Source organism: Macadamia integrifolia, chromosome 12 (assembly GCF_013358625.1).
Source record: "Macadamia integrifolia cultivar HAES 741 chromosome 12, SCU_Mint_v3, whole genome shotgun sequence".
NCBI classification, from domain to species: Eukaryota; Viridiplantae; Streptophyta; class Magnoliopsida; order Proteales; family Proteaceae; genus Macadamia; species Macadamia integrifolia.
Window position 1 is genome coordinate 7255417 of NC_056568.1, and position 24668 is coordinate 7280084.

Sequence of the window (24668 nt, forward strand, 5' to 3'; positions counted from 1 at the left end):
TGTCCAGATTGTCCCTTTGTAAGGCAGACAATAGAAGTCTTTTTTTTTTTTTTGCTTAATATCAGCAAGAATTATATTATTATGAAAAACTAAATGAATACAAGAAACCTCCATAAGTCTAAACCAAAACAAAAAGGAAAATAGTCAAGTTATCCAGCTTTAGCATTGCCATCAGCAGATAAATAAACCAAACTCAAAATCCCCAATTAAAATGAAACCTAGGTTTTCCAATTACTTCCCAACTAATATTTTCCAAAGAGAACCTAAGGGGGGAGGGGGCACCACCAAGCTAACTGAAACTGTAGCTACTACATGATGAGCAAGTGTATCCACCACCATATTGATTTCACGGAAGCAGTGAGTAATACTTCATTGATCCTGTCCAAGTACTTCTTATAGAACATCCATTTTTTAAGAGAACACCATGGAATGGCTTAAATATTAATGCACTACACCACCAATTGAGAGTCACATTCAATCCAAATCCAAGTAAGATCTAATTGCATGGATATTCTAATGATTCAAAGAATGTTATGAATTCTACCCAAAAATTGGAACAAATACCATCATACTTGTAAAAACAATACATAGAAGAGCCAAAGTTACCTCAGAAGATCCCCTAGCACCAAAATGTCTAAGACTCCCCAATAAGAAACCATCAATATTGATCTTGTAGCAACCAAAAGCTGGTTAAACCCATAAAACTTTAGTGATTTTGGAGAGGGCATACCTGATCGAACAAGACCCAAAGCATAAGAGATTTGCAAATCCTTAATTGATTTCACCTAAATAGCTAAAATAGAATAATCATGAAGATTTATGAGAATATTTTTAACCACCAAACTCGTACTCCTGCTGATATTATTAAATCTTTACTATTTCTTTCCAACCAAATCTGTTACAGAATGAAAAGAAGAGCTTGTAAGGGTCACAGCTGAGATTCGGGGAATTCGGGCCCCTCCTTTTTTGTTTCATGGGGCATATGCCTACGCATCACTGCATCCCCGCTCGGAGACATGTGGAGGCCTATTTTGTAGATGGTCTATTTCCATTTCCATTTGATGTATTCTTCAAGTGTGTATCAATAAAGAGTAATGGAAAATATTTGAAGATAGCCTAGGACCCGATGGGTGGGCCCGATCTATAAGGAAAGGGCCCAAAAAATTGGTCTGGTCCAGAGATAAAGGTAAGTGTCAGGTTGTGGCGTTGGGAAGGTATTAAGCACCCATTCCACCAAGTCGAACCAATCTTCCTACTAGATGTTTAGAAAATGAATATTCTCCCCTACTCTATTCTACACCGTCTACATGGCTAAATTAGTGTTACACTACAATATACACCACTTGAATTAAAATTCTACATTATACCTATTATGTTAAGAAATTATATCTGTACTCGACCCATGTTTCGGGTCGAGAGGAGTAGGCCCCTTTCATCATATGCACGAACCTTGACGATGGTTCCCCAGCTCAGGTGAAGGTGAGTTTGGTCGTCTAGTTTCCTTCTTCGAACAATCGGGCCATCTTGTGATGCTTCACACCCTTAGGGACTCTTTTGGATTTTTGAAAATTTCTACAGAACTTTAGCAAGAAAAATGAGGTGCTAGACCCCTCGGGGAGAACTTCGGATCGGGTAGAGTAATTGACTAGTGGGTGTTGGGTTTATCTTAGGTTTGAGTGGAGTGTTGGGCTAAGAAAGAGGCTAAGGATGGGGATAGGAATATTTCTCAGCACTTGGGCTTTCACGAGAGAGGTAGGTAGGCAAGAGGGAGGGTACGTGGGCATAAGTCCCTTTCTCTCCCTATTCCATTTGGAAATGGGAAAAACTAGTCCTATTTATAGGTTTCGGACCCAAAAAGGTGAGAATTTACAGGCTTGTCAAAAAAAACATCTTTTTTATGGGCCTGCAACCCGAGAATATGCTTATTTGACGAACATGTAGCTAAAACGGTCAAAAACGGTTGGGAAGTTGGCGAGCCCATCATATATTTGGTGGGCCTGTCATCTTTTTGGTAGGCCTATGACCAAAAGAGATCACAAAAACGGGAGAGAAGTTGTCGGGCCCATCAGGAATCTTTAACCAAAAGGGGTTTGGTTAGCCTTGTTTAAGGATTCTGACTTTCGAGCATGACTCTGGGAGATCCAATAGTCTGATTTTTGCATGCGATATATCATCAGAATTGTCTTTCCAAGCAATATCCATTGGTACATGGATTGAGCCCATTTTCAGCTCAAAAAAGTTTGGGATTTCCAAATGACTCCTTTCCGATTGCACCCTTGGGGTATCCAACAATCCTTGTTTATGTCATTCCCGCACCATTGGAGTGGAGAGTACCTAGATTCTATACGTTGATATATAGCATGCTAATGCTAGGTGCCATGATATCAAACATGATTCGGCTATGTAGATGCCCCAAGTCAAATTAGGGTTTCAAATCCAATTAGTGTTTTAGGTTGGATGGTTTCGGGGTACTGCTAGATCCAAGGAGTCACTTCGAAGGTCCGGATTCTCCTCTCATTGAAAGTGTAGGCCTCACCCATATCCTATGAATCATTATTGACAGGGGAGGGTGGTGAAATTGGGTGTCTATAGAGCTACAATCCAAAACCTTGTCAACGAGGAGACATTGAACTTACGCTTCCACCAAGAAAACAACTCCTGAATAAAGAGAAGACCACTCCAATGTAGATAACACACATTTAAAAACTCCGTCAACATCATCACAACATAGCGACAATCTAAAAAATATGAAAAATTGACTGAGTCCAAATGATAGAGATGACAATGAGAGGCCATATAAACAGCACATTTCATAACCTTCTACTCGGTAGGAAGACTACCATACACTAACCTCCATCCAAATAATGAAACCCAAGGAGATAAACCTTTGTATCAAATCAAACCAGCCCACGAGACATTCGAATTTTTTTACCAAATCCCCTCCCAAGTAGAAATAACGGAGAACTTTCCCAATTGAGTTAACGACCAAGGTCACCAGTCCTCTTGCACCACTAATGAAATCGGAAATACACTCACTTCATCACAAACTTGCCTTATCTCCAAGAAACACATCTATGTAAGGCCATATCTTCCATTCACCACAAAATTAGTTACTTTTGCAGTAAGGCTAACATTCAACTTAGGAGGCTAACCTAATAGAATCCGCAATCTTGTCATTAGACAGCCATTGTTCAATCCAGAAATTAACAAAGGCGTCATCTCCTACCACCCAATGCAAATGTGAACAGGGAAAAAAAATTCCTGCACCTTCTTACGACTGACCCAAATTGAGGAGAAAAAGTATAAATGACATTGAGGGTAAAGAGAATGACGAAGCTAACCATCTTAAAGAGGGTGTTCATCACTGATCGTTTTCTTCAAACTTATTGGCTTCTCTCAGTGCTTTTTTACATATAATAGGATTGCCCCTCCAATTGCATAGAATATTGATAATCTATGTTTATTCAAAATCATCGACATAATCTACATCATAACATTTTTCTCCCCTAGTCAACCAAACATGTCATCTAGTATAAATTCCTAATTGTTATCATATTTACCCTTTCTGTAACTTTCCACTCATCAAAACCCCACCATCCAAACATGACCTATGGCTTTGATTCTAAAAGGGGGAGGGGAGGGAGAAGAAGCAGTGGCATTTCCTCTTATTCCTTTTCCTTTTGAGTTTGTGGAGGTAATTTGTTACTTATTTATTAGTGCTTATCCAACTAAGGCTAGTATACTTAAGGGGAATCTAAACTTGCAATGATGCAAAAAAATCATTCACATACTATAACGACCCATACCCGAGATAGGGTAATAGGTACTGCCCTCACGGGCGATGATCAAATGATCATTAAAATAAAACTAATATCTCATAGATTACCTGTATAAATCATAAATTCACTACATAGACCGAACGAACACAATAGAAAGCGCTCATAAATAGAAAATTGAACTAAAGTCCATAATCCCTTAACTGACCATCATATGTTTGGTGACTACAAATAAAACCTTAATATGTCTATTATAATTGTTTTTAACTCAACTATTAAAATAAGGTAGAACTCGTCTTCACTTCATATAAATCTATACTCCACCAACATGTGCTTACTGATCTGTAGGGGAAAATGGTGGATGAGTTTAATAAACCCTGTAAGGAAACCATGCCATAACAAAAAAGAAACAAAAACGTGCATACTGGTGAAAACATAATATTGGCGTAGTCACGAAATACATAAAACATAGACATACTTTCATTCTAAAATATGTATATACGGATAAATAAATAATTTCATATGGTCATTACAAATCACAACAAAGTCATTCATACTCTTAAAATCCTAAGGTAAGTTAATTATCATATGAACTACCCAATGCATCATGATAGTGAGGATACACCGCTGATCAACATGGCTGCCTATCTCGAGCCCTTTGACGGGATGTTTAAAATTTAAAAGTAGCCGCAAACGTACGGATCAGTGTAGCTAACGGGTCATACACAAGGAGAGCAGCCACTTTATTTTAGGCTTCTTCTAGTAATGCAAAAGTGCACAGATTCATTATGGTGATCTAATTCTAACTACCGACCTAACATAAGTGCATCTAAAAGGGACCTAACCATTCACATCTAGGAATTTAAATACTCAAACCACGCAATTAAAAGGCAAATAAATGAAAGTAAAACTGCTGAAATAAAAAGGGCTGAAAAGTAAACAAATAAAATAAAAAAGGGAAAAAGCTAGAGAGAGGCACATAAGAAGGTATCTCTACTTAGCCCGAGGGATGCACCATAAACAATATGAGCTTCCCTACTTAACCAGAGAGTACTCTTACAAGGGCTTTTCTACTTGACTTTAGAGAAAGGGCTGAAAAGTAATTAATCAAAATAAAATGATGGTTCCATAGCCAGAGAGGGGCAAAGCCAACACATGCATCTAACCAATGACCTTAAGGGAAAGGAAAAGCATCAAAGTAAAAACTAAAATTTAAATCCTACTTTAAGAATGAAAGGGTAGCAAGAAGAGAGAATGAGAGGGGGTGAGAAGACTACTGAAGGAACTTACTTACTTGAACTTCAATCCTTAAACTGAAAACTTGATCGATTTGAGATACTACTAGTACTAAAAACCAGATCTGGAATAAATCATATCTAAAATTTCTAGTACTAGAGAAAACAAAGCTAAAGAGAAAAATTGAACTTGGAAGACATGCTCCATAGCCTATTCTTGTCACCTAGTATTAAGCCTAGAACTAGAACTTGAAAATTACAACTTCAATTGCTTAAACAATAAAAATAAGAGATTGAATAAAAAACAAAAGCACTTGCATTAATTGAATAAAAAGAACTTATAAAAGTGTTTAAAGCAAAAACCTAGAACTAGAGCGAGAGAAAGAGAAAACTAGAGAAAGAAAGAAAGAGCAACTAAATAAAAACCTAAGAAGAGAAGTAGAGAGGAAGAGAGGGACCCCCCTTTAGGGTTTTGTGGACTTCCTTTTATAGGGAATAGGGGAGAGAGGAGGACGGTCAAGGGTGGATCCCCTTGGACGATTTTGTGGTGAGGTGGAGGAGAGAGAAGAGAGAGAACCGTAGGAAGTAGAAGGTTTTTTTATTTCTTACCTTTTTTTCCTATTTTTTCTCTTCTTTTTTTTCTTTCCTTTTTCTCTCTCTTCTTGTGCAAGAAACCCCCTTGCCGATCAGCTAAGAGGTTTGAACTTGAGACCTCCTAATAAGGAAGGGATTTCGCACACCACAACTCAACAACTACGCTAGGTAGTTGTTGTTACCAAAAATGAATCTTCAATCACTTAAGGGTGTGGTCTATCGATTCTTATTGGTATTTGAAATATTTTTTATACCCCTGGGACAACTACAAACGGGTTGGTTCTGCATCTCGATTCAGTTCTGATCTATTATTTTTTACCTGAAAAGAATAATCATTTGTACGAGTGACCAAATGGATGTGTACTTTTAATTGAACATTTCCATCTTGTTCAGAATTTCGTCCTCTTCGCAACTATGAAAAGAAATAGGACCTCTTTATATGTAAAATTAAAGATATAGCGCCCGATAGTCCATAAGACCTTGAAAATATAAAACCTACAAAAAGAGAGTAAAACCCAAGGTAGCTCCATTCTAAATATGTAAAATGTATATTTTACTACCCTAGATTTTACACATAAATGTGCTCATCAGAATTCCCCCACACTTAGACTTTGCTAGTCCTTGAGCAAAACAAAAAGAAAAAGAATAAAAACAAAAAAACTAATTCACTTTCGTAGGAATCATGGTTGTACTTGGCATGTGCAACAAGCCTTTAAACCCCTAGGTCACCCCTAGTGGAAGAGTTGTGTCTTGTGGATATTTGCAGTGAATATACACCCAAAATTCAAGAAAAATAAAATCCCTATCTTGGCTAAAGGTAAAGGCCATACTGATCCGGAGCAAAGATAATTTCTCTTCCACTTAATCTAGGGACCCCCACACTTGAATTTTTATTACCCCATACCAATTTCAGGCACAAACATATTTCTTTAATTTGGAATTCACATTTTCTTTTTCAAAACATCCTTATCTTAAGGCAATACCACTTGTGAAGTAATAGGGAACTAAGGACTAAGGCGTTGGAGTATTTTTGACCAAATATGTTACCAATGCATTGATGACATTTACACATACTTCCCTGCTGTGTGATTTTTTTTTCATAATAACTCTATCCTACTCCACTACTGTTGGCCTGAATGACATGGTAGAGCAAACACCAGACACCTAAGTTACTATATAGCTTTGCTTTTTGTATATGCCCACAAAGACAGTGATGCTAGAGTTCTTTCAAAAGTTTTCTTCCTAAGAGTTTTGATCAAGACACCACACTTCCTTAGGCGCAATGCCTATCTAGTTCTAAGAAAATCAACTCGTACTTTTCATTTTATATCACTTTCCACACTTCATTTAAAATTGTGTATTTGTCAACTCATGCCAAATTAAAAAGAATGTTTCAACTCCAAATCAAAAGTACAAGGAACCCACAAACTTACATATGATCCAACACCATAAAACAAGGGTTTTTTATTTTTTCAAAAGTGAGTCCCATCTCAAGACACAGGCTTGTTTTCTTTTTTTCCTCAACAGGGTTTTTATGGTTCAAGATGGGTACCTTAGTCAAAATTATTTCTTTCATACATCAAACAACCTAATAGTATGGTTATTAGCCACAATCCAAAGTAGGAATTCATCCTTAGCAAGCTCAAAAACAAAAGAAAAACAAACAAAACAAAGTGAAAAAAGCAAAAACTGATTTCTCTCCCCCACTCTTAAGTCATGCAATATCCTCAATGAATAGAAAGAATTAAAAGCAAAGACAATGCAAGGGGGATCATACCTGGATAAAAGTCAGTCATCTATGTACAGAGGTTCATGGAGATCCATAACATCTTCACTACTAGTAGGAGGAAACTCGAGGAATGGTTTCAAATGCTGACCATTAGCCTTTGAAATTACCCTTGTTCCTGGATTCAAAATCTCCACAGCCCCATGGGGATATACATTATAAACAATAAATGGACCATCTCATTAAGATCTACGCTTACCAGGGAAAAGGTGCAACCAAGAGTTGTACAATAAGACCTTATCACTAATTGTAAAAGATTTGCGCAGAATGTGCTTATCAAGGAAAGCTTTGGTATTTTCCTTATAAATCTTAAAACTTTCATAGGCATCATTCCTAAGTTCCTCCAACTCAGATAGTTGGAGCCTATAATAAATACCAACATCAAACAAATCAAAGTTGAGCTTCTTGATGGTCCAAAAGGCCTTATGCCCCAACTCAACTATTAAGTGACATGCTTTCTTATACACTAGACGGTAGGGAGACTGACCAAGGTTGGTTTTGAATGCAGTCCGATGGATCCACAAGGCATTAATGAGCCTAAGAGACCAATCCTTACAGTTGGGATTAACAGTTTTTTTCAAGATTTGTTAAATCTGCCTATTATATATCTCCACTTGGCCACTATTTTGGGGGTGATAAGGGGTAGATAGCTTATGGGTGATCCCATACATTTTCATCAAGGCCTCAAAAGACCGATTACAAAAATGAATACCCCTATCACTAATTATTGCACGTGGCGCATCAAAGCGGAAAAAAATATTCTCTTTGAAAAACTGGACACCACTTTGTGGTCATTAGATTTACAAGGTATGGCCTCTATCCATTTAGAAACATAATCAACAGTCAAAATTATATACAAATTCCCAAAGGAATTAGGGAATAGTCCTATAAAATCGATGCCCCACACATCAAAGATCTCAACTACCAAAATAAGGTTGAGAGGCATCATGTTCCTCTTGTTGATATGATCAAAAGATTGATAGGCAGGACAAGCCTTGTAAAAATCAAAAGCATCTCTAAAAAAAGTGGGCCAATAAAATCCGAATTAGAGAATCTTCGCGGCAGTCTTCTTAGGCCCAAAGTGTCCATCACATGCATGATTATTGCAAAAATATAAGAGTGAGTGTTGCTCATGATCAGGCATACAACGTCTAATAATTTGGTCCGGACAAACTTTAAAAAAAAATAAGGATCTTCCCAAAAGAAATGCTTAACTTGGGGAAGGAATCGATACCTATCTTGTGTGGACCAATGATCCAGAGTCGTACCTAAAACTAAAAAGTTGATAATGTCAACAAATCATGGTTCACTAGACACTGCAAGTAACTGTTCATCTAAAAAGTTCTCGTTGACTGGAGAATCAACAATCAAGGAATTGGGAAGCCAAGACAAATGGTCTGCAACAAGGTTTTCAATGCCTTTTTTATCCCTGATTTCTAAATCAAACTTTTGTAAAAGTAAAACCCACCTAATGAGACGGGCTTTGGCATCCTTCTTCTGAACTAGATATCTAAGAGCAAAATGATCAGTATACATCACCACATGTGAACCAACTAAGTAAAACCAAAATTTTTCTAATGCAAATACACTAGCTAAAAATTCTTTTTAGTGGTTGTATAGTTGAGTTGTGCATCATTTAGGGTCCTACTAGCATAGTAAATTACAGTGGGGTAGCTTATTAATCCTTTGACCTAAAACCACTCCTATGAAAAAATCTAAAGCATCACACATCAGTTCAAAAGGTTCAGTTCAAACAAGTCATTGAACAATGGGTGCATTGGTCAATTCCTTCTTAAGTTGTTTGAAGAATTGTAGGCACTCTTTAGAAAACTCAAAAGTTTGATCATTGACAAGTAGTGAAGTGAGAGGTCGGGTTAATTGACTAAAGTTCTTAATAAACCTTCTGTAGAAGCCAACATTCCCTAGAAAAGACTGGACGTCCTTAACAGATTGAGGAGGTGATAAATTATCAATTAAATCCACTTTGGCTCTATTAACCTTAATTCCCTCCTTGGATATTACATGGCCAAAAATAATACCAGATTTAACCATAAAATGGCATTTCTCTCAATTCAAAACCAAATTCTTAGATATGCACTTTTGTAAAACTAGGGAACGATGATGAAGACACTCAGAATAGAAATTTCCATAAATTGAAAAGTCATCCATAAATACTTCTAAGAATTTTTTGACCATGTCAGAAAAGATGCTCATCATGTATCGTTGGAACATAGTAGGTGCATTACAAATCCCAAAGGGCATACACGCCTATAAGCAAATGTTCCATATGGATATGTAAAAGTGATTTTATGTTGGTCCTCTAAAGCAATTGGAATCTGGTTATAGCCGCAATATCCATAAAGAAAATAATAATATTTATGTCTAGCTAACCTCTCTAACATCTAGTCAATGAATGGCAATGGAAAGTGGTCCTTCTAGGTTGTCGTATTAAGTTTCCTGTAGTCTATGCATACTCTCCACCCCGATTGGACACGGGTTAAAATCAGTTCGTTATCGGCATTGGGAACTACAATAACACCAGACTTCTTAGGCACTACATGAACCAAGTTTACGCATTGGCTATCAAAAATAAGATAAATTATTCCATAATCTAAGCACTTTAAGATCTCTTTCTTAATGGCTTCCATCATCATAGGGTTAGCTCTTCTTTGAGGTTCCGTGGATGGTTTGTAATTAGATGTACATGATGTTGCACAATAGAAGAGCTTAGACCCTTGATATCAGTCATAGTCTAACCTAGGGCTTCCTTATTGTCTTTTAACACTTTAAGTAATTCCTCTTTCTGGCTAGAAGTCAAACCTAAAGAAATTATTACTGAAAGAGTCTGGTCAGGTCCTAGGAAAGTATACCTCAAATTAGATGGCAACTCCTTAAGATCTAGCTTAGGGGGCTCAACTATGGAAGGTTTGGGAATCGAATTGGAAAGGGATTCTAAGTGCTCCACAAGTGTGTGAAGACTCAAGACTTTAGAAAGGAAAGTTTTACTATCATCTTCCAACTCATCTATACACTTTTAGAATTCTAGATCAAAATCAATATCAAAGCTGGTAATTAAATCATCAAAAAAATCCAAAAAATCCTCAAGCATATTAATCTCATCTTCCAAAAGTGGTTGCGTGCCTATCCTAAACATGTTAAACTCAATAGTTTAGTTAACAAAAGATAACCTTAGGAAGCCATTCCGGCAATTGATTAATGCATTACTGGTAGCAAGGAATGGTCTTCTCAGGATTATGGGGATCTCATCCTTAGTTGAGAAGGATTTGGTATCTAACATAATGAAATCAACAGGAAAAATAAAATCCCCCACCTTTAGTAAGACATCCTCAACCATCTCTTTAGGAATCTTAACGGACCTATCCGACAACTGAAGAATGGTTCCAGTGGCTTTCAATTCTCTCAATCCTAGTTGTTTATACACATGGTAAGGTAAAAGATTAACACTTGCACCAAGGTTAATTAAGGCATCCTCAATGTAGGTGATGCCTATGACATAAGCTATGGTAGGGCTCCCTAGATCCTTATACTTAGCTGCTATAGACTAAATAATTATGGAACTAATGTTACCTACCAAGAACGTCTTTGTGGGCACACTAGTGATACGTTTGTGAGTACACAAATCTTTCAGAACCTTTGCATAGGCAGAGATTTGGGATATAGCATCCAAAAGAAGGATGTGCACTTCTACTTTCTTGAAGACTTCTAAAATTTTATCTATGGAAGTAGTTTTCTTTTTGCTAACCAAGCGATTAGGAAAGGGGACAGGGGGAACATAAGGACTGTAAGGGATTTTCCCTTTTTCAGAAAAATCATTTTTGACTTCCTCAACCAAATCATCTTTAGTTTCAGAAGAATATTTATGGAACAAGAGGCACACTTGTGTCCTCCACAGAAGGAGAGTTAACAGGAGTAATAGATAGGAAAGATTTAGGAACACCCTGTTGGTACTCTCTACCACTCCTAAGGGCATAAACAACATTACATTGGTTGGAGGGCCCTTATTGGAAAACCTTGTACTACATTCAATGATGCATTAGGAGGTGCTTATGAATTAACAGGCTGATGATGCCTAGGGTTAGGCTTTGGTTGACTAGGTAAAGTTTCCTTCTCCCTTTCACGCAAAATTGAGACAACTTAAGAGAGTTCTCTTATAAGAGTTTGATGGCTTGTCATGAGGAGAGCCATATTCTTTTTCAAATCACTTACCCTACTTTCCTCTCCAGTGTTGGTAAACTCAGGGGGTTGCTAATAAGATGATAGGAGAGGGGATCTAGGGAAACTAGTCTGAGGTCCTACATTTGGCCTAGGAAAAACATTTAGGACAAAAGGTTGTTGTGCAAAGGGAGGCCTTTGGGGTCCAGGTTGACCTTGACTATAGAAATTGGAAGGCCCAACTTGGTTGCCATGGTTCCAGGAGAAATTTGGGTGATTTCTCTATCCTGGATTGTAAGTGTTACTATATGGATTATTCTGATATAAGATAGTCACACTTTCATTGGAAGTACCCCCAGAGGTGTTGGGGCATTCTTCTATGACATACTCAGGGGCACCAAGCACACATCTTAACCAAATTGACTGATGATGGCTCTGTAGGAACAATAGCCTCAATCCTCTTGATTAGGCTATCCAAATAGGCTTCCTTGGCTACTATTCCATCCATAAAATATCATTTCCCTCCTATATTTCTTTCATTTTCTTGGGTGGATTCACACTCATAGGTTTTGTCAGCTAAGTCAAGTAAGAATTCCCATGCCTTTCCTTCATCTGTAAAGGATGTGAATCCCTCATGGCACATAGACTCTATCATTTGTTTAATTGGGTAATCAATACCCTCATAAATTATTTGACATAAACGCATAAGTCTTGGCTATTGTGAGGGCATTCTTGGAGTAGATCCTTGAATCTCTCAATAAGTTTGGAAAAATGACTCACTAGGCTTTTGCCTAAACTGAATGATATCACTTCTAAGCTTATTGGTCTTGTGAGTTGGGAAAAACTTCTTGAGGAAGGCAACTGTGAATTTCTCCTATGTGATTTTGAAATTTGTGGATAACCCATACAACCACTTCTTAGCTTGGTCTTTTAATGCAAAAGTGATAAACCTAAGCTTTACAGCATCATCAGAAAGTTGTTGGATCTTAATTAGAACACATACCTCTTCAAATTCCCGTAGAAATAGGTACGCATCTTCAGAGGTCAGCCCATGAAAGTGGGGCAACATAGTAATGTATTGAGATTTGAGCTCAAAATTGTTGCCTTGTGCTTGTAGTAGAACTATGTAGGAAGGTTGGGCTGTTCTAGTAGGGTAGAACCTATCTTTCAGAGATTTAGGTAGAGAGTTTTGATGTTGGTCTCCCATATTGAAAGATTTTAAAGAGAACAAACGTATAGGGTCACTACTTGTTGGATCTCTTATTTCTAATTGATTCTTAGTATTACGCACCCACCTAACACTCATGTAACAAAAAATTACCCACAACTAGAGTAAGACAAGCACAAAAGAATGGAAAGAAAAACTCTTTTTTCTTTTTTGATTTCTTTTTTTTTAGCTTACCGAGATGGATCCGGGGTTGCTCAAGTCAATTTGTGAGGTATTATTATAGGGCGAAACCTGTCTTTATCATACTGTGAGGCTTGGTGACCTCCACCGATACAACTATTATTGCAAGTTGTTCTTCTCATGAATTTAATAAAAGAAAAACAAAGCACTATGATTTACCAACAGAAAGCAAAAAATAACATGGAACTGTCTCCCCGATAACAGTGCCAAAAACTTGTTTGAAATTTAAAAGTAACTGCAAGCGTATGGATCAGTGTAGCTAACGAGTCGAATACAATGAGAGCAGCCACTTTATTTTAGGCTTCTTTTAATAATGGAAAAGTGCATAGATTCATTATGGTGATCTAATTCTAACTACCAACCTAACACAAGTGCATCTAAAAGTGACCTAACCATTCACATCTAGGAATTTAAATACTCAAACCACGCAATTAAAAAGCAAATAAGTGAAAGTAAAAGTGCTTAAAAGTAAATAAATAAAATAAAAAGGAGAAAAAACTAGAGAGAGGCACACAAGTAGGTATCTCTACTTAGCCCGAGGGATACACCATAAACAATATGAGCTTTCCTACTTGACCAGAGTATAATCTTACAAGGGCTTTTCTACTTGGCTTTAGGGAAAGGGCTGAAAAGTAAATAATCAAAATAAAATGATGGTTCCATAGCTAGAGAGGGGCAAACCCAACACATGCATCTAGCCAAGGACCTTCGGGGAAAGGGAAAGCATTAAAGTAAAAAGTGAGATTTAAATCCTAGTTTAAGAATAAAGGGGTAGTAAGAAGAGGGAATGAGAGGGGGTGAGAAGACTACTGAAGGAGCCTACTTACTTGAACTTCAATCCTTGAATTAAAAACTTGATCGATTTGAAATACTACCAGTACTAAAAACCATATATGGAATAAACCCAATCTAAGATTTCTAGTACTAGAGAAAACAAATCTGAAGAGAAAAATTGAACTTGAAAGACATGCTCTATAGTTTGTTCTTGTCACCTAGAACTAAGCCTAGAACTAGAACTAGAACTTGAAAATTACAACTTCAATTGCTTAAGCAATAAAAATAAGAGACTGAATCAAAAACAAAAGTTCTTACATTAATTGAATAAAAAGAACTTACAAAAGTATTTAAAGCAAAAACCTAGAACTAGAGCTAGAAAAAGAGAGGAAGAGCAACTAAAAAAAAAACGTAAGAAGAGAAGTAAAGAGGTTTTGTGGACTCCCTTTTATAGGGAATAGGGGAGAGAGGAGGACATCCAAGGGTGGATCCCCTTGGACGATTTTGTGGTGAGGTGGAGGAGAAAGAAGAGAGGGAGCCGTAGGAAGTTGAAGGTTTTTTTTTTTTTTTTTTTTTCTTACCTTTTTTCCTATTTTTTCTCTTCTTTTTTTTTTCTTTCCTTTTTCTCTCTCTTCTTACGCAAGAAACCCCCCTTACTGATTTTTCTTGCTTGGATTTGAACAATATTCTATTTTGATGGGAAATTCCATCCATGCCCTTGTCTTGTTCTTTTCTATTTTTCTCTCTCTCTCTTTTTTAAACTTACGCACAACCATTGAAAATCTTCTAAAAGAAACCTAAAAAAAATGGCAGCCAAGAGGTTTGAACCTGAGACCTCCTAATAAGGAAGGGATTTTGCACACCACAACTCACCAACTATGCTAGGTAGTTATTATTACCAAAAACGAATCTTCAATCACTTAAGGGTGTGATCCATTGATCCTTGTTGGCATTTGAAATATTCCTTATACCCCTGGGACAACTACAGATGAGCTGGTTTTACATCTCGGTTTAGTTCTTATCCATTATTCTTTTTTTACCCAAAAAGAATAATCATTTGTACGGCTGATAAAACGGATGTGTACTTTTAATTGAACACATCTATCTTGCTCAGAATTTCATCCTCTTCGTAACCATGAAAAGAAACAGGACCTCTTTATGTGTAAAATTAAAGATATAGCCCATAATAGTCCTTAAGGCCTTGAAAATATAAAACCTGTAAAAAGAGAGTAAAACCCAAAGTAGCTCCATTCTAAATATTGAAAATGCATGTTTTACTACCCTAGATTTCACACATAAATGTGCTCATCATGGGACCCCCGAGTCCTTTGCCGGGGTTGGCTGACAGCTCCTGTGCTTTCCATGCCCTTTGATGGAAATCCCAAGCCCTTTGATGGGAACTCCGAGCCCTTTAATGGGGTAGACATGCTCTCATTCAGTACCTAAACGGCTAAACCCCTGCTGAAAAGGGTAGTAGTCAAATAAGGTTCTTTCTACTGTTCATTTCTTTTTTTTTTTCTCACTGCTTTACCTTTTAAGTCTGTTTTGTCCTTCCCAAGCTCTTTGATGAGAACCCCGAGCCCTTTGATGGGGTGGACATAGATGGACCTTTAGTGCCATTCTTTTGAGGCCATTTTATCATTCTTAATATTCTATAAATTCATATATTTCATTTATTAAACAAAATCATGTAGCAATATTGTTATACTCATAACTGCATAAAACATAAATGCTAAAACATGAGATACTGTAAATGCTTATGAGATGCATATAAAACAATATCGTCAAATTTTTTTTGGTAAAGAACAATATCGTTAAATTGATAGAAACAAAAACATGTCAAGGTATGAAATGAGATAAAAATTTGACGATATGACAAAGTTCCACTCACCTGTGCCTCTACTATGATCAAGATCCTGATCGATTTCTCGCTTATAAGAACAATTACCTCTTGAACACAAATCCTCTCTTCTAGCTTGGGCCCTTCACTCCTTGCTCCTAGCTTCAAGCCTTCTTGATTTTCAATTTCAGCCCTCAAATCTCCTCACAAAACACTGAAATGACTCTTCTTATCTATTTTTCCCTTAACGCGTTCAAGTTCGTCAAATCTTCTCCAAGACAAGAAAGAGAGAAGACTCTACCTTCCCTCTTTAAACCTTCCAATCACCCTCCTTTCATTTGTATTAAACTCCACCTAAAACATAACACTCTTTAATTCATCCCACCTCCCTATATTTGAAATTGAATTTTGTTGTTAGAAATAAAATTCAATAAGATTTAAGATTTACCTTCTCACCTCATTGGTTTATCTTAAATATTAGTGGAGAAGAAGCCAAAGTAAGTATTCACTTAATTAATGGTTATTGAATGCAATTGATGAGGAAGATTATAAATAGAAGAAATGAGAAGAGATGGTACATGCCATGGTCGGCAACAACCCTTACCTCATTTAACACCTTTAGCACACACTGTACACACACATACATAATATTTACTATATATATATATAACGCAATATATACTATGATGTACCTACCTCCACCATACTATACTAATTGTCTATGTCATTAGGGCCTACAAACTTTTGGGCATTACACATACGGTGTTTACTTAACATATGTTATGTTTCTATTGAACACAAATCATAATTTTAAGTTCTTTATATTTTGATTAGAAGCCCTCTTATATTCTAGCAATAGATCTTTCATTGTTCGTGCATTCAACAAGGATGCTCGACAAAAGAGGAAACAATTATCTACTCTTTGTAGATGGGAGATGGGGGGGGGGGGGTGACTTCATATTGGACAGGGAAGCTGCATAGGTGACATGAACTAACTAGGGTTTGGATACTAATTTGAAAAGCACTCATTTATCGTGGTCAAGAACAGTCAACCCTTGTGTCAAGGGGATGTGACTGGGCTGCTTGTTGTACAAGTTCCTAGAAGAGTGACTCAATGAATGGGCTCACAAGGAAAAATAAAACACTACTATTTATTTGGAAAGATAATGCTACCCTATTGGTGCAAGTGCACATCAGTGCGCGGGCCAATGAAAGGGAGTATAGGAGCATCTTTAGCACCATGCAAGCGGCAGCAGCACAGTCTTTCCATGCCTGCTATTTCTGGGCATTTCTTGCACTAACAAGGCATCTTCTTTCTCCCTATTTACTTATGGAAGAAGAGAAGACTGCATAGTTGCATGGTTCCTATGCCTAAACATAGGGGAGGGCAACATAAGTGCTCCCTCGCCCCTCATCAAATGCAAAATCCCACCAATGTAGATGCTTCCATGCACCCACCCATTGGCCTTTATGTTGTTGCAGAAGCCATGCCACCTTTTAGGAAACCTTTTTTATTTCTATTTATTTATTTTGTGAGAAGAAACTCTATCAGTATGACACTCAGTGTAACCGTAGAAGTGCAAACCCACCAGATCATGGGTTCCCACCAACATTATTTTGTCAACTCCCACAAGCCTTTTTCATCACTTTTTTTGTTTCATTAAAGGCATCATCGTTGTGGGACCTATAAAGGACACATTTTTTTTAATAGGAAGAAAAAGAAATTAAGCATTAAATAAAACAGTTTATACATCTGGAATGATGTAGAGAGTAATGTTTTGTTTCCTGGTCATAGATACATAGCCAAATGTGCTAGAAAAGTGATCACTTCATTATTAGGCTTGAGAAAAGATGTTGTTAGCACTACGAGGTCATGAATGTCAAAAAAAATAGGAGTGATGCTCCAAGGCCACAATGTCCAAAAGATGAGGATTCAACTCCTCCGAATTGCTCTAAACTTCTGAAATGCTCCATCCTTTCGCCTTCACGTGTTTTCAATCCATATCAAAAACACTTGTTTCAATGGGATTTCCCTTCATCAAATAGTTTGTAAATGACACATTTTGATGCCAATACAATAGAATAAAAAAAAAGTGAAAAAGAGCTATGGATTTGGTTTGATACTTTGATTTTGAGTTTAGATAGATGATTGATTGATTACCAAAAGAATTTAAGGAGACAAGGGGACACAATGTCAAAATGTTACAGATGATTAAGGATTTTTTTCTTTTTTGGTAGAAGATGATTAAGTTGAATTGTTGGAAAGTGTACATCACACATTTTTTTACTGTATGCCCATGGGACAAGCTTAATTAAAACCCATTAGGTTATTTAAGACTTTAAGCCTAGGTGTCAAATCGGAACCAAAATTGAAAATCAAATTCAGACCCAATAATTGAAAACAATTCAAACCAGAATAGGAGTGCAGGACATGATTACTTTCCAATTCTAGCATAGGAACCGGTGGTTATAACTAAAACCAAACCAACTATGATAGCAGTATATTATAGTCTATTAATACACTTAATACTATTATATTATAATATATATTACTAATATTAGTTTTAGATTTAATTATACTACTATATTGACTGGACAGGTTCAATACGACTATTGATTTTTAGAACTGAGTTGGGACTTGGTCTTGTCCTGGATCACACCAATACTCTCGGGATCAAACTGAGACCAAACCAAATACCTACTTCCAAGCCAATCTACACCCTTATTCATAGTTATGTTGGGGCTACGGGGAAAGATCACTTCATTTTTGAGATTGTAACTTCCATAACAGATTCTGACCATGTTTATAGAGTTGGGATAGATTTTACGTCTCTATAACCTAACTGGAAGTTGATGGTAGAGGGGATCTGGATCCTCTTTAGTGCCCCATTGTGTCTAATATACATTGGATGATTGGCAACACGTACAAAGCCAGCTCACACAAAGCCGAGCCGGTGACCGAGTTAACACCGGTTAACTCATAAACCTGTCAGGATCAACAATGCAATGACTGCAATACAACATACATCTACTAATTTAAGATCATACCTGTATTTTCAGCAGAAGACATGTTCATAACGATACTTGTAATTGTTTCCCAAATACTTGATACCCAATTGAGTTATAAAGTTAATATACATTTAGGCCCGAAGGCATGATATATATACAAAAATATAATAATTTAAGCATCAAGTAACAAAAAGGGAGTACATAAAAAAGAATCAAAAGAATCACTCAAAAGTCACAACTGTCACGTAGCACAATCCTTGCATGTGCATCGACACCATGCGCGAACTCGTCAGGGACCCACCAGTCCTCAGATGGAAACACCACAGTGGGACTCAGCTCCTGATCACCAGGTGGATAACCTGCAAAATCACCTAAAAAGAATTGTGCACGTGGGATGAGCTCACTAGCCTAGTAAGTGAAAATGAAGACCACACAAGGAAAACCACACAAACAGTCACAACACAAATGTGCCTATATGCAATTCATTTTAACCCTATTAGCCTAACTACATTACTAGGTCATAGGTTTTGTGCTACTCACAACCACAGTACGCATATGCCTTGGGTATGAGTTGCGAACCCATCCCATGATACGCCCATAGGATTGTCGAAGAAGACCCACTGTTGGTAAAGAAATTTAAAATGCAAGCCGACTCTCGGTAAATTTAAATGACAGAAAGTAAATGGGTGACTCCACTTAAAATAAAAATAGTACGGTCGAACCTCTGAATATATCACCTAGGTTATCGACTGTCTTAGCTATCAGTCGTGCGTACTTTTAACCGCTGCAGGAGTTCGACAACTGTAACTCAATGCTTCCCCCTAATGATCCCCCAACACGTAAACCTCTGTTGGGAAGGGTCATAGCATAAGGATAAATCACATCCTAGCCATATGCCTCTACATGAACATAATATGATTATGTAATGGCGCCACGTCCCATACCATGTGCCACAATGCACTCGTTTTCAAGCCGACTATGGCATCTAAAATCTAGCATGCATATTATGTCCAAATGAAATTCCTCCATCACATATATCAAGACATAATGAATATTTCATCATAGCACAAAGCATAGTATATTATGTAAATACACATTCAAATGCATGATATGGCATATGTGGTGTCTAGTCTACACACAAGTGATATGATGACATGGCTAGACTAGCATATGTTAAATGATGCATAACATTCTGAAATTAAATCAGAGTCCACTCCCCACTTACCTATATATGTACATGGTGCTTGTACCCAGTACAAAAAATATCTGATGTGTGGGTATGCGTATATTGAGTGTAACCTATCATAAACATAATGATTTATCATTTCACTATTTTGGGATCAAAATCATCATGTTTGAACATTAAAATCGGGTTTAGAATCATAAATGGGGGTTATCCATCAAATTTGAATCAATTCTGGCAATTCTGGAAAGACAGGTGGGCCAGAACCAAAGACTGGTGGGCTAAGTACCCCATCGGTTTCAGCCTACCGATTACTCCAGAGCCTAAAATCTGAGTTTTGGGAACTCAGGTGGGCTAAAACCAGAAGATCGGTGGGCTATGTAGCCCACTGATTTCAGCCCGTCGGTTACTCCAGAGCCTAAAATCTGAGTTCTGGAAACTCAGGTGGGTTAAAACCAGAAGATAGGTGGGGTAAAATACCCCCCAGTCTTTGAACGAAATTTTTCCAACATTATTTTTGACTTTCCTCTGGCTTAAGGAAGTTGTTTGGGGATGATCCAGAGACTCAAATCACTTATCTAAGGACCAATCATGTACCTTCAACCTAGATCTAAGATCAAATCAAAAGAAAATGAAGATTCTTACCTCTTTCTCAAGAACACCAATGAAACCCCAAATTTCACTTCTTTTACTCAAGAACCTCCAAATACTCTAGATCTTCACTAACATTCCTTCTAAATCCTTCAAAATCATTATACACACTTCCATTATACCTTAAATTTAATTATCAAAGTAGAATTAGTATGATCCAAGGGAGTTTTTTCCCAAAAATCAAAAAGAGGATTTAAGGATAGGTTTTCTTAAGAATCCTTAGAATGTGTGCAATACCTACCTCAAATTAAAGATTTCAACGAGCTGATCATTAATCCGTGCTCAAAATACCAAGACCCAGCTCCGGTGAAGCTCCACGGTCAACTTCCCCTTCTTCTTCTTTCTTCTTCTTCCTCTGTTCCTTTCTTCTTCTTTCTCTCTCTTCTTTACTCTCCCACCGACCAACTAACATTAATGAGGGAAAAGATAATTAATGTCTCCCCTTTTATACCTGGGCCCCCCAAAATATCTTCTAAATCTCAGGTGGACTATCTCAGGTGGGCTAAATCTTAGGTGGGCTAACTCAGGTAGGCTAAATCTCAGGTGGGTATATCTTAGATGGGTATATCTTAGGTGGGTTAAATCTCAGGTAGATAAATCTCAGGTGGGCCAAATCTCAGGTGGGTTTTAATGGGAATAAACTCCCAAATGATATTAGGTTACATTGGCACCCACAATTACTAGTATGCACCTTTACTTTTTGTATATGGCCTCGTAGTGCATGCAAGTGTAAGGCTTGGGTGCACGTATTCCACTTGGTACCCGTTCGATCGTGTCAGGCTAACCCGAGTTCAAGGTCACCCCCGCTATATTCCATATGGTGCCTGTATTGGTTCTCTTCGGTTCAACCCCTATATGATCAAACCAAGTAAATGCGGTTAATTAGATTGAGTTTAGAAAGTAGTGTATCACACTTAGTGAGTGCATTGACACACTTGAGAGGATCTGGCACCTATCATTTGGATCCTCTCTACCTCATTGCCTTCACCCAATGAGATTGACTGGTTAACCTCAGTGAAGAGGATCCGGGCTCGAATAATATGGCATTTGCGGAAGTGAGGGAGGACACCCATTGGATATACATATGGGGTACGCCTAATCCCAATATTGGGTTCTCTCTTTCCCTTTCTTAAATAAAATTAATAGCATAGATGGTCATTCATGTTCATGACCTGCTTCTACTCTTAAATTAATAGCAACTGTTGACAAAACTTAGGTCCATAAAAATAATGATTTTTTTTTCCTTTTTGGTAAAAAAAAAAAAAAAAAATCCAATGAAATTCATTTAGTAGAGATATTGCTTTTTTCCATTTTAACGCAATATACAAATCACAAAATATCAATATATATATATATATATATATATATATAAAGATGGAATCCATAGGAATATAATAAATAAGATAGTACAGAAAACGAAATAAGATTTTTTATTTTTTGGTTAATATACTAAAATTTAAGGATAAATTTGCAAGTTGAGCTGTCAACAAACTGGTAGCAAAAGATTGATGTCACGAAACCCTCCACCATCCATGAATGGAAGCTGTATGTATACATAAGCTAAATAAATCTATTTGTTCCGTCTATTTTTTTTTAGTAAGCATTTCTTTCATCTATTAAAGAATCAGTGCACATTTGATGGCCAGGGGTGCATGTTTTGATGCTGCCACCCATCTGATGCTCATTGAGTGCACTTGGGCATTAGAGAGTATATGTGTCTGATAAGATGATATTGAATAAAAGAGGAAATAAGGGACTGATCATTTATAGTTATATGGTTTAATCATACCAGAAAATTTTAAAAAAAAATAAAAATAAATAAACCTAATAAAGGTAACAAGAAATATAACCAATAAGATAAAATAGATCAAAACCTCACTTGGACCAAATCTTAGCTGGGTAAGATATTTGATTGCTTCTAATAGGGATTTTTTCGGACTTCCATCACTGAGATAGATATTATCTTTGATTAATCTTTGGAAATTATACAGTGAAGATAGCTAATAAAAAAAGCAGCTCCGGAAATCTGCAACATTAATCTAAGAGTCGATATATATTAGTATACTTTATCATTTCAATCATCCCTATGTCTTCAACACATATGTCAGGAGCTTAAGTTGGTCTTGGAGATTCTTGTGCTGAGGCCAGTCAATAAAGTTACTAGTGCACAAGACTCTCGCTACAGCAAGATTTGGGAGGGACGTTGAATACATATTCTTACCCCTTGCTTCGTAAGAGAGGCCATTTCCAGTTTTAAATCTGTGATTACATGTTACAACAATACAACTTAACCATTGCGCCATAGGCCCGCCCACTATTCAGGAATAGTAGTATATTCAAGTAAATTTTTATTGAATTATTTGACTGATCAAGGTACCTTAAATGCTTCAATTTTTCTTATTGAAGGCACCATCTCCTTTGTCTTGCGGTATATTACATGCATCCAACACGCAAGCTCTAAGAGTTCATCAACATGTCAATATTTGAGATAAGCTTGACGATGGAAATATTTATCCTCCCCTTATTCCCTGCATTGAAGAATAAGAATAAGGGGATGGTTAATGAAACTCTTCACTCCCTATGTATTAGCCAAGCTATAAGCATTTTCATAGCCCTATACCGCTATGTTAACGTTACACTCCAAAGAGATAGGTTTGCTGATGTGGCAAAAGGACCACATCAGCTTTCGGCAGTATCATACAGGATCTCTTAGCATTGAAACCCATAAAATAAGAGGTAAAAAAAAAAAAGGATTTGTCCAATGGCAGATTGGCTATACGATGTCACATCTAAGCGGCCCTAATATAAGAGAGAGAGAACCTCCACTTCATATTTTCTTTTACATTTTCTTTTTTTTTTGGGGGGGGGGGGGGAATGTGGGGTTGGGGTGGGAGGTGGCGGGTTGGCATTACTAACACAACCTAGTTCAATCCCCAGCTCCTAAACATCCCCCCGGTCCCCATTTTACTAACACCTAGAGTTCTATTTGGATTTGGAAATTTACATATATGATTAAGTAGACTCTTCTACAGGTCTACCTTGCCCATAACATGCCATGTGTCCTACATTTAGAAGATCAGAGTGATTAGGTAAAATTTTTTATTTTTTATTTTATTTTATTCTTTTAATGAGAGATTAGTTAGTATAAAATTCAAGATGAATGAATGATCTCCAAAATTTCAATTTTTCATTCATTTGGATGGTTAGGAAATAATCAAATATGACCTGAAAATGTTTCCAGAGTAATGTACACGCATATGACATGGTTGAGAATCCAAGAATCTTAGACTTTTTATTAATTTGTAAAATAAAAAAAACATATATATATATATATATATATTGATATATTGTTAACCAAGGTGTCCAGGCCAGCTTACGCGTACCTCAACTAATCCTCGAGAAGACTAGCATAGCAATCCACTGCCAAGTCTTCACTTAAATTGTAGATGCATAGATGGGAATCGAACCTGAGACTGTGTGCCTATCAACAAAATCTCCAATTCGCCCTAACTATCTGGGCAACTCATGGATGGGTATTGGATCTAATATATTATGAGTTCTGATAGTTTCAAAATATGACAGTAGCACCAGAGGCATTCCCCGCTTGAAAAGGACAATATTTTGAAACACAGTTATAGTTGAACCATTGCTTTCAATATTTAGAAAATAAATAGACTAAGAAATATTGTAGAAATAGTTTCCCCTAGTCAACCACCAAGTCCCTTTCAGTACATATCAAAAATTAGCGAGATCAACAAAAGATAAAAAATAAAAATGGAAAATGAAACCTCAACTTACCCTGAATTCATACTTAATGAGAGACTTTTATTGAAGTTTAGATGGTAGAAGCAATTTAAATGTCCTAATTATTAGATTTACTCCTCATCTCTTTCTTTATCTCTCTTCTCCCAATCATTCAAATTCAAATACAAGTTGCTTTCCGAGGTGTAAGTTAAGAAGAAAAGATGAAATCCAACAGGATATTTGCTAAAAGCTTCAATCGGTATGAAAACAAGAAGTTCAGATATTGGGCAATCACTGGCATTGGATTCTTTGTCCTCTCATTAAGCTTCTTCACTCTTCTTAAACATTCTTTTGGTCCTCTACCAATTTGTAAGTCATCCCTTGCTCTGTCCTTTCATGAAAATCTGTAAATAGAAAATGCATCTATTATATATCAGGTCATCATATACCATATAACTTAGTCAATTGCATCCTATGATTTTTTTTTTTTTTTTG

At 36.8% G+C, this 24668-nt stretch overlaps 1 protein-coding gene, 1 long non-coding RNA gene and 1 other non-coding gene across 4 annotated transcripts in view; 2 read left to right on the forward strand and 1 right to left on the reverse strand.

The window, feature by feature from the left end:
- Positions 1 to 12276: 12276 nt before the first annotated feature.
- On the forward strand, positions 12277 to 12384 carry LOC122058551. Its single transcript, XR_006133841.1, has one exon. It is a non-coding gene; the product is annotated as a small nucleolar RNA R71 (small nucleolar RNA).
- Positions 12385 to 18661: 6277 nt separating this feature from the next.
- On the reverse strand, positions 18662 to 20707 carry LOC122057266. The gene is made up of 2 exons (XR_006133499.1): positions 20671 to 20707; positions 18662 to 18966 (listed from the first exon to the last, which is right to left on the reverse strand). It is a non-coding gene; the product is annotated as an uncharacterized LOC122057266 (long non-coding RNA).
- A 3601-nt stretch (positions 20708 to 24308) lies between these two features.
- LOC122057197 (alpha-1,3-arabinosyltransferase XAT3-like) overlaps positions 24309 to 24668 on the forward strand; it is a 2231-nt gene continuing 1871 nt past the window's right edge. For both annotated transcript variants that reach the window (XM_042619221.1, XM_042619222.1), the window contains exon 1: positions 24309 to 24542. In XM_042619221.1, the coding sequence (XP_042475155.1) occupies positions 24395 to 24542 (148 nt within the window). In that variant the 5' untranslated portion in view covers positions 24309 to 24394. The remainder of the gene's footprint in view (positions 24543 to 24668) is intronic.